This window comes from Notechis scutatus, chromosome 5 (assembly GCF_049901735.1).
Source record: "Notechis scutatus isolate UNSWTSFEM ecotype Mainland chromosome 5, rNotScu1.2, whole genome shotgun sequence".
Lineage (NCBI taxonomy): Eukaryota > Metazoa > Chordata > Lepidosauria > Squamata > Elapidae > Notechis > Notechis scutatus.
The window spans coordinates 32049382-32063029 of NC_142013.1; the positions used below are offsets into that span (position 1 = coordinate 32049382).

At 34.5% G+C, this 13648-nt stretch overlaps 2 protein-coding genes and 1 long non-coding RNA gene across 10 annotated transcripts in view; all 3 read right to left on the reverse strand.

The window, feature by feature from the left end:
- IMPG2 (interphotoreceptor matrix proteoglycan 2) overlaps nt 1–2305 on the reverse strand; it is a 75008-nt gene extending 72703 nt beyond the window's left edge. For all 4 annotated transcript variants that reach the window (XM_087966480.1, XM_087966479.1, XM_087966478.1 and 1 more), the window contains exons 1-2: nt 1912–2305; nt 134–373 (exon numbers count right to left, since the gene is read on the reverse strand). In XM_087966480.1, coding sequence (XP_087822606.1) covers nt 134–373; nt 1912–1990 — 319 coding nt within the window. In that variant the 5' untranslated portion in view covers nt 1991–2305. The remainder of the gene's footprint in view (nt 1–133; nt 374–1911) is intronic.
- A 2433-nt stretch (nt 2306–4738) lies between these two features.
- On the reverse strand, nt 4739–7423 carry LOC148130436 (uncharacterized). Its single transcript, XR_015749795.1, has 2 exons — nt 7061–7423; nt 4739–6153 (listed from the first exon to the last, which is right to left on the reverse strand). It is a non-coding gene; the product is annotated as an uncharacterized LOC148130436 (long non-coding RNA).
- Nucleotides 7424–9961: 2538 nt separating this feature from the next.
- Nucleotides 9962–13648, reverse strand: part of SENP7 (SUMO specific peptidase 7) — a 41750-nt gene continuing 38063 nt past the window's right edge. For all 5 annotated transcript variants that reach the window (XM_087966485.1, XM_087966484.1, XM_087966482.1 and 2 more), the window contains 2 exons: nt 10953–11103; nt 9962–10240 (listed from right to left, as the gene is read on the reverse strand). In XM_087966485.1, the coding sequence (XP_087822611.1) occupies nt 10103–10240; nt 10953–11103 (289 nt within the window). In that variant the 3' untranslated portion in view covers nt 9962–10102. The remainder of the gene's footprint in view (nt 10241–10952; nt 11104–13648) is intronic.

Below are 13648 nucleotides of genomic sequence, written 5' to 3' on the forward strand. Positions count from 1 at the left end.
TCAAGGAAAAGGCAATGGCAATATACCCAACATCAGCCCAACAGTGTTGCTTTTCTGAGAGTTTTCAACATTCACATAAATCTAGATGTTAACTCTCTCAAGAAACAGCAGTTGCCCTAGACTGCTCACTTACCTCTAAGTTTGAAATATTTAAGATGATTGGCAGTAGCCCGTTCAATAGACTCTTCTGGGCATACTTTAATTCCAGTAGGAAAGAAAACGGATCTCTTCATTCGAAATAAATGTCTGCTGAACTTCTGTGATTCTTTGAAGTCAAGAAGAGGCTTCGAATCAAGAAACTGAGAATGATTTCTATTTGTTTGCCAAGTATCAGATGAAAAATCCAATGAAATATCCTTAGGTGCTGTGACCTCTGTTGGTAAATAGATTTCATTACAAAGAGATACCTTTAAGGAGCTATAGATGTAATGCTATAGTACTGCACTATCTTATAAGCTTCTTTAAGAAATATAATCTTTCAGATGTTTCCAGTCTACTTTTCTTATATTCATCTGGTAAAATGGATGTTAACTAAGCAGTGTAGGAGTTAAAACGTTGGACTGATCCTAAGGAAATCAATATCCTAGTCCACCATTAATCACCAAAGGTCACTAGGTGACTTTGGGCCAGTCATTTTCTTTCAATCCAACCCAAATAAGAGAGTTGTTGATATGAAGAAAAATAAGGAAAGCAAGTCCTATTTACACTGCCTTCAGTTCCTGAACCAAAAGGCCAATATAACTCTAATAAAAACAGTGTATCATAATAATTATAATACCTTTTCCACTAGATAATTATACCTTCTTTGTTGTTATAGTATTGCAAATAATGTCTTAAATATACATCTTTTTTATTTTAGAAAAGTCATCATGGGATTTTTGTTTGTTTGTTTGTGCGATTAAGGTAGATAATAATAAAGATTTCAAAGGAAAAATGTTTATTATATAAATTTTGTGCTCCAAAATAAGAAAATTAAACTTGTTTTACAATTGAACAAGAAGAGCTAGCATTTCTGTTTCCATAATGTCAAGAAACTGCTACACTATTGTTAAAACATATTTCTGCCCAGGTGATGAGACTAATTTCTATATAGTCTGAATAATATACAAAGACTATAAAGAGTTTCTCATGTGTTCTGCACACATCTTACCATATTTTTCTAACAGATCAAATAGCTTACATATTTTAAACTTCTTAAACATTTTCTATTTGTATCATCATTACTTTGACAAACAACATAAAACTTTCAAGCACCATTTATGCATCAATATGAATGGGCTAATCTAAATCCCTTAAGGATTGCTATGTTTTAAAGATGGACATGAAATTATCCTTTTTAATATGGAAACTAATCAGTTCACACATTTTCCATTTATATACTGTAAAAACTAACAAGGAGAATAATGATAATGCTGAACAATTCACTGACTATATGAATGATAAAGTATTAGCAATGTTTAAAAATGTTATTTGAAATGAAAAAAATAAATATAAACATTACAAGAAGAGTTACAAGATATACTTGCTACTGGCTTGAGGACAAATATTAACAATATTAAGATTTTGTTTTCTGGGAAAAACTACTACTGAGTATAGACATATGCTTAGACATATGCTTAGTATTTATTCTCATGATATGCATGTTTCAGTAAAAGCAAACCTTAGGTAATGCTTATTCTTATGTTAGGGATAGACATTGTATCCTATAACTAATTTCTCCTGTCAATTTTAAGATAGTTGCAGATAATCACATTGGATTCTAGTACATAAAGACTGATTCTGACTCCATATAAATATAACCTATTCCCTCTCATTATGATTAAATGATTTTTTATTAAATACAAAAGTATGGGATAACTAGTAAAATGAATATTAACACAAACTCACAAATTATTAGGTATACTTTCTTACCTGCAAATGTTGGAAAATCCCTTTTAGCCAAAACAAATACGCATATTCCTAAATATATTTTCCAAGGAAAGTCACACATATTTATCTTTTATTCTGTTTTATATTTAAAGTGAAAAAGGAAATAATCAAGTCCCGTTTCCACCGAACTAGCAATCTTCAACGTACTAAGCATCCAATAAGATTCTCTTCCAGGAAAAGCACTGGTGTCGTCTATTATTCCTTCTGGTCATTAAAAAAAAAATACTATAGTTTCTTTAACAAAAGCCCAGCAAAATATCTAAGATTATTTTCTCTAAAATAAATTATTTCATTTTTCATTTTGGGAGTTACAGAAGTGCTAAAGGAGAAGCTTCTTGATATTAGTCATTCCAATGCAGACAGGTTTTTTTTTTTAATTAAGCTGGTCAGCTGAGCCAGCTTTAAAGGAGCTTATCATGCCCTTAACTGGCATTCCATACAAGGGCAGCACCATTCTCACTTAACAAAATACAATTTTAATTAACTTCTTGGGGGAAAAGTACTATTTAAGCAATATCTCTTATGTTAACAAGATAAGAGATTTTCATCCTTGGGTGATTTTGCTGCAACTCTGGATGGTAACAACAACACGTGCATGATTTCATTTATCACTGATTCTCCAGACAAGGTTAAAGCAGAAATATTTAGGACAACAGAGCAAGAACAATGTTGTTGAACAACCTTTATTTATAGTTTTATAGTTTGTATAATGGTATTGCTATCCCATTTACAAAAATAAACAAACAAACAAAAAATATGGGCTTTTATACATACACAATGACATATACATGAAAATAATTTTAAAATTGACATACCTGAAAAACCAGTTCACATTAATGTAATCTTTGACCTTGATTCAAAAGTTGATCCCAAAAAGTTAAAGTTTCAGAACTAGTTAATATCTGGATGTGAGTTGATAGGTAATCCTACGATTTCTGACTAGAACTGAAAAATATTTCCCCAAAGAGGCCAATCTTTTATTTACCCAAAGAGGTGTTTTGCATAACTGGAATAAGGAATAAAGTATCATCAATGATACATAATAAATATGTGGCTTGCATTTGCCTGCTTATTATATTTGAATCTGGTTTTAATGGAGTTTTATTGATATCTGTGGTGGTTTTTTTTTAGTGTGGTTGTTTTAACTAGGTGAGCTGCCCAAAGTCATGAATGTAAGATGGGCTGTTATACAATCAAATAAATGCATCAATAAAAATGGCACAATAACAGTACTGGACAAGTAGTGATTAAAAGCTAAATAGATCTAAATATCTATTGGAACTTTATTCTGGGACACATCATCCCACAAGGGCTGATTGCCATCATATTATCATCTGCAAGAAGCTATCTCAACCTTTCTGGTAAACCTCACCCACAGGGCCTTTTGGTAGGCCAGATGCTCCTTGCATGGCCTTCTACATGGCTTTTTCAGAAGCCTCAAACACTGTCCCATTTACAGTTCCAGGACCTCTTTTTAGGTTTTGCCTGCTAAATTATTTATGGTCTTCCAAGTTAAGTCCATTGATGAACCTCTTCAAAGTATTCCTGTGGATAGTTTACCTCAAGTCTTTTCCATCAGAACACACTTGGTGTCTTCCACATCTTGATGATAGAAGGACTGGGGCAGACATGTTTCTGTTCCAGTCCTTCTGGCTGTAGCTATTCAGCCCAGAGGAAAAAGCCTTTTCTTGAGAAATATAAATGTGTCCTTCAGCAGCTTCAAACTCTAGTCACCACTCCCACAAGTTTCATACACGCATGAATATAAAAACTCACACACACATATGGACATATACATATCTACACCTACCTACCTAGTTACATATACTTTCTATATCTACCTATATACACCTACATATGTACACACAGAGAGATATACAGTACATACCAATATTGTAAATTCCTACTTTTACTTGCTTATCTCTATCAGTATAAACAGGTGAAGTCATACAAATGAGGGGGGAGGCTTGAAAACATTTCTCTTCTATCAAGTCAGACTCTTTCCTTCCACAATGAGCCATGAAAGTGGAGTTTGCTACTGCTGTGTAGTGAAAGCCATTGGATAGCAGACTAACAAAGAGCAGGCTGTTTTGTGCCTGAATTTGAGAGTACTGACCACAAAGCAGCTTAAACCACAGTTTGTGTAAGCTAATCATCAGCTTACAACCTTTAGAAAGCTGGAATGTTTGAGGAATACAAAAAGTGCCAAACACAATTAAATCAAGAGGATCACCAAGTAAGGCTATTTGGACAGCTACTGCGAATGAGTATACGTAATAGAAATATGTAAACCTTTGTTCTGTGAAATGGCCTAGTAGTTCCTCTTTGCCCTGATTCAATCCCATGAAAGATGAAGAGATAAGTATGATCAGTTTCTATGGTCAAATATATATACTTCTGTCTGATCCATTAAAATGAAAATGTGCGCTGAAGTAGTTTAATTATCATGGGCACAATGCAACCCACTGCAAATGAGAGTTTTTTTCCCTCTCTTCTGGTTGAAACGTGAAAAAAAAATTGGATGGAGTAAAAAGGCTGTGAGTTCTCCATCTAAGTCATTTGTGCATTATGCAAAGAATCTATGACTTTAAAAAAACATAATTCAAAATTACTTTAAAGAAATTTCAAAGAAGTAACAAGCTTTATGCAGTTTAAGAAACATAAGACAGTTATTCAAATTTGACCAGGCATAGGTTATATATCCAACTTCATGATTTCTGGTTTGTGATCACCAGGATATGGCCTAGTTGGGATCTCCAGTAAGATTGTCGAAGTGAAAATATTTCTTTAAAAAGTCAACATACCCATATTCCAATATTTGGGACATTTTATTTTTCAAATACAATGTTGGAACACCATGGACATCTGAGACAAATACATGTTGCTAGAGGTTGTTGCCAATCTGTATCTTAATTTGATCTTCAAAAACTTTTTTTAAATAAAGTTTTATTCAGTTTTCCACATTTCAAAAATATTTTTTTTTAGTGAATAGCATAGTTCCAGATTATCCCATTTACATACAAACATGACTTTAATTACATACCCATGTTTCGCATTTCATTTCATATCTTATCATTATCTTACATATTTTCTATCATTTTTCTCAAATACTTTTCTCCAGCCTATTTTATCAATTTTCAATTCATTTCTTAACCTAGTCCTTAAACTTTAAATAGATCTCATATCTTCAAATTCCATGTATTTTAGATTTTTATCTGTCAGGTTTGTAATTTCATTGCATATACTTATTTCATCATTTCAAAAATTCCATCTCAATTCAAACATTTCAAAAAAGATAAAATTTCCTCCACAATTACCAATTAGAGTGTACCACCCCTATATCTTATATATCATTTAATTGTTCCTCCTTTAAGTCCCGATAATCATTTAACTTAAATTATAGCCTAAAAAATTAGTAACAGTAATCTCCTAACAACTACATTACATATATATTGTTTAGGTCAGATTCCGCATGGCATTTTCCCTTTCAATTACATAGAAATTATTTATAATTCCCCCCCCCCCAAAAAAAGAATTACTCTATTAAATCCATCATAAAAACTGATATCAGTCTCATTACAACAATCCTCACATTTCATTTCAACTATATTCTTTAAATTCATTAAACAGTTATTAAGCTTATATTTTTTCTTTTAAAAAATTTATTCCATTTATCTCTGTATATAATTTAATAAAAAGCAAACCTTCAAATAGCAGAAAAATATCAGTTCCAGTCATTAATTTTAATAATCTATATTTCCCTACTTTCTAGATAGTTTAATGCTTCTAGTACATTTACACTACACCTCATTACCTTGCAGAATCTTTCTTAATTCTTAATTAACCATTATCTCTATTCTTTTAAATAAACAATTTCTTTTCATCTTTATTCGATTTCCATATTTCTTTATTTCCTGGTCCTGTTTCTTATTGTTTCTTTTCCCCTTCATTTGTCCCTTCCCTTTCTTACTCCAATTTTTATCCCCCTCCCTCTTTAAAGCTACCTTCTGCAATTCTCTTTTCTGCTGTTTCCTTTTACTGTGGTTTTCAGAATAGTCCCTTTTCTAGTTACTTTTTCAAATCTCCAATTTTTAATTCCTATTCTTTCCCTCGTTCGCTTTAAAATCCATTGTTCCAATTGTCCATTAAAAATAGCCTCTTCTTTAATCAGCTCCTCCTCTTCTGGCTCTGCTTGTTGTTCTTCATACTCAGAAATCGCCATTTCTAAAAATTTTAGAGCAAAGCCAAACAATTTACCTTTTTCTTGTAAGATTTCTTTCATATTTCTAAGTTCCATTTTTAGTTCCAAAAGAGATTCTGTCATTTTTAAACACTTTTGTCCAGTAATTTTAATTCAGTCAATGTCTATAAAGTTTCTTTCCAACGATCAGCTTTTATTAGTTCCCCTTTAAGTTTTCCAGATTGCTCAGATAGTCCAATGTCCATAAATGAGTAGTGGGATTCAAATATTTTTGCCACCAGTTCGGTGGGCATGGCTTGGTGGGCGCACTTTGTGCGCATGCATATACTTTGCATGCACACACACACCAAACGTGCACTTTGTGCAGGTGCAGAGGTGTTTGCGCAGGTGCAGAGGCGTTCTAACTCACATCCTGCAAGCCTGCACGATCCCGGTTGCTTCAGCAGCTGCCGCACGGCACTATTCTGTGCCGCGCAAAGCAGCTGCGCTTCAAATTCAGCAGTTAAAAGTGAGTATGGGAGCCCGGGTGGGTGGGTGGGCCCAACAGCAGAGCGGCAGAGAGAACCGGTTCGGTCTCTGCTGCTCATCACTCCTACTGGCTCGCCAGAACCGGGCCAAATTGGTCAAATACCACCACTGCCATAAGTTAAAATTTATCCCAAGATCACCAAACAATCCCAAGATATTCTCTTCCTACTTCTTTCTTAAATGATCAGTTTTCCACTTTCATTTTCCATGGTCTCTATTTTATTTTATCAAAGTTTCACTTTTCAGTGAAAAGTTTAACATATCAGCTGTAGCTGGCCTAGTTGTTTGTGAAAAATTCTGGCTGTCATTTTGCTCCTCCCCCACTAGATCGGGAAAGTCTAGTATCTGCTGTTTTGTCAGATCCCTTTTCAGGTCCTGTGGAGAGGGGTAAGTTTTACTTACAGATGTCTTGTCATCAAAGTGCTCCTCAATTCTGGTTGTTTTTGCAGTCTTCACTTGTGGAAGAGATCCTGGGCTGGTGCCATGGCACTTCTTTTTCCCATGCCTTATTAGTCCCCCAAAATAAAAAACTTTTGTCTGTGTTGTGGTCTAACACTGTTATCTTCTCCAAAACATATTATTTAAATAAAAAGGATCCAATGGGTGAACTAAAAGTTGACAAAATAAAATAAAACCAAGAGGAGCTGCTGTAGCACATTCCGGCAATAGCCGGCTTCCAGTATCTATCTGGGGAAAGAGAGTACACTTTCTTTTTCACATGACTGTATCAATTTTCCTACACATAACTTATATGCAAAAGGAAAGTATATAGCCAGGTAACATTATATATATTTTTATGTAATTAGAATCACAAAAATATGTAATTAAAATATATATTAGTTACCAACTAGTCAAATAAATAGCATTTGTTTCTTCTCAGTGCAGTATTTATTTCTTGTAAGAAAATTTTCATTTGAATTGAATATTTAAAATAATCCTTGGTAAAAGGATTCCAGCATCTTTCCAAGAAACAGCACCGATCTGTTGCAAACAACTGTCAAGTCAAACCTTATTTCAACAGAGTAATCATGAGAATTTTATTAAAGAAAAAGAATTCATCAAACATTGTAATAAAATAATAATTTATTCAATAGTAAAATTCCTTCTTTAACATTTAACAGCTCCCTTATTCTTTAGGGTCCTTTAGTCCAGTAGAAATTCTTCTATTAACAGCTTCAATCTCAAATGGGAGAATCATATATATTCAATTTTTCAATATGTATTTTCAAAAGCATATCTCTTTTGGCTAAGAAAAGTTTGTTTTATGTCACTTTGAAAAATTGTGAAGTAGTTTACTTGGTGATAGAATTTAATGAGGCTTACTCCTAGATGTTAATATAGGATTTCAATAAAAATGCTTATTAAACACTTCCACTGACTCCACCACCAATAAATAATTGAAATATTAATAAAATCCCACCAGGGTGATACTTTGCCAGATATAAGCTCCAGCTGTACCCAGTACAGTGAAAACCATATAGTCTTGTGTTAAGTGTCTTTTAAATACATAGTATTCATATACAATTTCTGAGCAACAGAAACAGATTAGGTTTTAATCTGGGCTATGTAACCAAATTAACATGGAAAACAAATGACACTTCCATTTTATAACTTTGAAGCATGACTTTACATTGTGTTCTAGCATTTTAAAAATACAATGTAGAAAGTGATTGTGCATATGAATAAGAAAACCCAAAATATAGCTAAAATTCAATGGAACAATACCATATCTAGTATATTCAAAAGCAGCTATATATATTCAGTATTTTGTTTAAATATTGAAATGCTATTTTTAGAAATATTAAATATGCCTTTTAAAATGTATCCATTTTGTGAAGACTTACTTTCCAGCTTTTGAAATGAAAATTATTTACATTTCTTAGGATTAAAGTATTCTTCCATCTTTGCTGTTTGCAATTTTGCTTCTATTTTCCCCATTGAAACAAAATTAGGTGATGTAGTGACATTTACTTTAAATTACATAATTATAATTTATGTGCTTTCCTTTTCTGCAAATATACCGTATTTGCCGGCGTATAAGACGACTTTTTTGCCCTGAAAAACATGCCTCCAAGTGGGGGTCGTCTTATACGCCGGGAGGATCCGACTCCCACTTCGAGCTTGAGTTGCAGCCGGGAGGGAGGCTGGGGGAGCGGTGTGTGTGTGTGTGTGTGTGTGTGTCACTCGCCACGCGCTGCGCAACCTTTCCCCTCTTCCTTCCTTAGCGGTGTGGGGAGGAGAGGATTCAAGATCCTCACGTGCGGCGTACTTTCTTTTTCTTTTTTTCTTTTTGCACGCAGGTTTTGCATGCGGGCGGCTGTAGGTTAAGGATGGGGAGCCCCGGGTGGGTTATCAGGTTTTACGGTGCTTCCAACATGTGCGAACGGTGGGAGAGCGGAGAAGAGAGCGAGCGAGCGCCCGCTGTGTGAAATCCTGCCGTCAAAGCAACACTGGGGGAGGCAGGGTATAAATTTACCAGGTTAATGTAGCAATGGTGATTAATGCCCAGAACATTGTTTGCGGGTATTGGGGTGTGTGTGTGTGTGTGGTGGTGGTGAGGAGAGGTTGTCCTTTGAATGCGGAAAAGTAGGTGTGACCTTGTGTAGGAAAATAAAGAGATCCTTTTTAGCGTGTTTGGCTTCTTTGCCTCCCCTCCTTCGTTTTGACGTGGAGATAATGGCCTTCGGGCGGGAGGGGAAGAAAACGGTAGCTGGATCATTTCAAATTTCACTTACTCTCCTGCCTCACTTCAATATGTCTGAGCGACTCCAGATACTGGAAGACTTTTTGAATGAAAGTGTTACCTCCATTTTTTTTTTTTTAAAGAGGGCCACTTGGGGAAAAAAAAGATTCTAAGGAATTCCTTGTTTCTTGATTAAAGAGAAGGCATTGAATATACTGTTCCTTGGCAGCCTTTTCAGTGTCCGGGTTTTGGTGTGTGTGTGTGTGTGTGTGTGTGTGAGAGAGAGAGAGAGAGAGAGAGAGAGATCAGCTGTATTGAGAAGAGAACGTTTCCTGTGTTCTCATTTTATTTACAACATATTTTACGCTTAATGGTAAGCAATGAAAAATATTTTTAAAACTCATTTCTAAACTCCATAGCTATTTGCATATTCTTGGTTCAAAATTGGATTAGCTCATTTCAAAATTGTCCAAAGCAGAAAAGTGCGTCAAAAAAAAAAAAAAGTGCAAAAGTGGAAGGTGTGTGGAAGAGGGGGTAGTCTTATACGGCGAGTATATAACAAACTCTATATTTTGAGTGGAAATGTTGGGGGTCGTCTTATACGCCCAGTCGCCTTATACCCCGGCAAATACGGTAGTTCAAATGTAACCCTTAAAATAAATACAGAAATGCAGCTCTTGACAACATTAAAAGAACAGACTAGATTTCTCATACTTCTGGATCTATGCTTTTTAATTTTCAAGATCCAGAAGAAAAATCTGCTAGCTTTTGCTGCCACTCTGCTGTTGAAAATGTAGTTGCAAGATCAAGTCTCTAATCTGTTCTCGCTTTCTTCTCACCAGGTGAGGAGGGAACCATTGCTCCAAGTGTACCGGAAGCTCAAAGTTAATAATAGGATTCTGATGATTTAAAGAAAAAGGATTCTGTGTAAGTAAATTTTTAAAACAGTATTGTTTATCTTGCTAGAAATATTTTTGCTACTAGTGTTAATAAAATAAGTATGTAATTCATATAATGACATCCTATCAATGAGTTACAGTATATACCCAAAAACATAAGCACAAATCCAAACATGTATTCTATTTAGGCTAGAAACCAGGAGACAGGCACAAAGCCAGCGGTTAACCCTGGGCCAGTCATTTTCTCTCAACTCTAGGAAGGAATTATTAGTAAACCACATCTGAAAAAGCAGCAAGAAAACTGCAGGACTCAACACTGACTCAAAGGCACAAAAATAACTAACTAATGAACTACGTTAGCTAAATAAATAACTAAATCTTGGATCAGCTTTGGAAGATCAGAGCATCTTACAATATGTTATATGATAAACCCCTATTTGGTTGTTAAACGACTTTTCATGAAATTGAAGATCTGAAAGAGCATTTACTACCTCAACTTGGGCACTCTCAAGACACGTGAACATCATTCCCCTGAATTTCTGAGCCAGTCTAGTTGTTTTTGAGAGTTCTGAGAATTGAAATCCATACATAAGGATGGGGCGTGATTGACAAAGGCTATTTCTAGTCATTAACCATGCATTGGAAACAATCTCAAAGTTTATCCAGAAACAAATAAAAGGACAAGTACAAAGTGCATTGAAATTATTTTTACCTGAAAAAAAGTTTCCACATACTGCAATAAGTATATCCCACAATCACTGTTATTATTTTGTTTGGGGACCCTTGGATAAAAATCTACCATAGTAGATTTGCTGAACTCACGACAAGTTTTGCGTTTAGCTTCCCATTCTACTTCTAGATATCTAAAATTGAAAAAGAGAAGTATATTAAGATGAGTTCAAACTACGTGATTTGCTTTCCAATGTGATATTTGCTTTCCAATGTGATAAACTGAAAAATTAATTATTGTTTACTTAAGTCTCAATAACCTACCACTGATTTACATGGTTTGAATCCAAACCAACCCTCTGTGGATATATGAAAACAAATAATCAATATTAAAGTGATTATTGTACACTTGGTATAATATGTGAAGAGAAAATTTTCTACACTTCTCCCTCAAATATTTCAGCTGCTTTTGACTTGATTTGTATACAGCATAGATGTATACAGTAAAGCCTCTGACAGAGAAAACTGATATATATAAAGCAGTTAAAGTATGTTTCTAGCAAGGTGAGAAGTAACTGAGGTTCAGCTGAATCCCATTTTTTTCTCTTTGTCAAGCTAAGTCCAAGAATGATCTAGAACTATTTAACCACAGTTCAGTTCTATATTTGTTTACATGGACTGTAACAAAAGAAACTTGGCAGACTAAACCCTTACTGCTTCCAGCCTACAGATATACCCTGGGAAATTCTATAGAGTTCTATAGAATTTCTATCTTCTCTTTCTTCTTCTATCTTCTATCCAGATGTGGGCTGTGCTGTCTTTGTCTCCCTTCCCTTTTGGGAATGTGCTTCCTCCTTCTTGGGAAACTGCCATTTCACTCTAGTTTATTACTCCAGCTCCCCCTCTGTGTGTACCATCTTTCACAATATCGAACATGGTTTAGCCAAAATGGGAACAGTGGAAACATTTATTAATTGTTAGGGTTAGATTTAGGTACTCATTGTTTGGTATATGACAAATGGAACAATGCTATTATGGCACCCATAATATAGAGCAGATAAGGTAAGTGTATACAAATCAGATTTTGCTCTTCAGCTGGTCACTGATATATTGTTTAGCTGAAATACAGGAAAAGCAACTAGGCTCTTATTATGGAATTATTTGTGAGAATATGAATTTAAAGCTGATTGGTGAAGGCAATAAAAGAGATATCTCATGAAAGTATAATATGCATGAGAATAAATGGAATGCTTGGTGAATTGTTAATCACTGAGCAGAAAAAAAGTTAGGGAGGCATCATGTCACTTCAGCTGTTTAATGTACGGTATTTATGGCTAAATATATAAGAAATGCTTGTGGTGACATGTATTTATTTAATTTTGTTTACATTCCACCTTTATTATTTTTATAAGCAACTCAGGGTGGAAAATATAGACATTACTCCTGCCTTCTTTTAGATATCAGCTGGTTCAGGACATGAAGATGCTTGAATCATATTTCATCAATGTTACAAAGACAAAATGAGGCAGTATGGATGTAAGCAATGTATCACATGGGAAACTAGCAGCTGCCTTGGAAAGGCAGGAAGAAAATGCTCAGAATTTTAACTTGGAAATTAGAATGGTTAAAGGGTATATACTGTATATTTATTGTTTCCTAAGTCTCTGCATGATTTATAGTACATAAACTTCTTGAACCTTGTTGGGGATGTGAAATGAAAATAGTTTAGACTTGGTATGAAGCCTTGATACTCTAATTATATGGAAATAAAAGTTGTATAAATCCGGGGTCCCCAATCCCTACGCCATGGCCCATTACTGAGCTTTGAGCCTTCTGGAACCGGGCTGCAAAACTGGCGGGGTGAGCATGTGCATGCATGCATATTCCCACTCACTCAAGCAGCCCGAGAGTACATGTGTGTGCACTCCATTTGCATGAGTAGCAGGCCCAATTGCCTACTGTGCACACAGAACCATGCCCTTTCCCCCTCCCGCCAGTCCGCAAAGCTGAAAAGGTATAAATACCTTTATACCAAATTCTGGTATAAATTAAATTAGGTGAACTAAATGATTGGAATGGAAAATCATATGTCAATAAGAGATAGGCTCAAGAATAAATAGGCTCAATGAATTTGCATTGAATACACAAGGAAGCAACTTATATTAATGAAGTATGTTAAATTAATTTAATCTCAGAAAACCACTGAATGAGAATTGAATTGAATTGAATTGTATGAAGGCAGTGAATGAGTTGATACAAAAGAAGATGAAGATGAAGAAAGTCACAATTAGACAGAGCTGGCAAGTTCCTCAAAAAGAGTGGTGAGAAGAACAGAAAGCTATTTAAAAACAGTGGAAGACATGAATGGGCATTGTGGAAGCAAGGGATGGTTTGAAAATTAGGGTAGTGCATAGATGCACTATTTTAATTTATTACTCTAGATAAAATAGATGTACATATATTTCTTTTTTAAAATTCTTATTTATTGAATTTCTTAGATTTACCATTTATTACTTCTTTTCTGTGCTTTGCATATTTCAAACAGGAATAGCATATTAGATATGAATTCATATACATAAGGATACAACCTTGCTCCTATATAACCTTATTTTTATTTTATGTTACATTTCATTCATATTATTAAATATAGATGTTTGCAGATTTAGCAAAATAAATATAGGATGAGAGGAAAATCTGGCAGTGATATCGATTGCCTCACTGAATTTTAAACCGTACAAA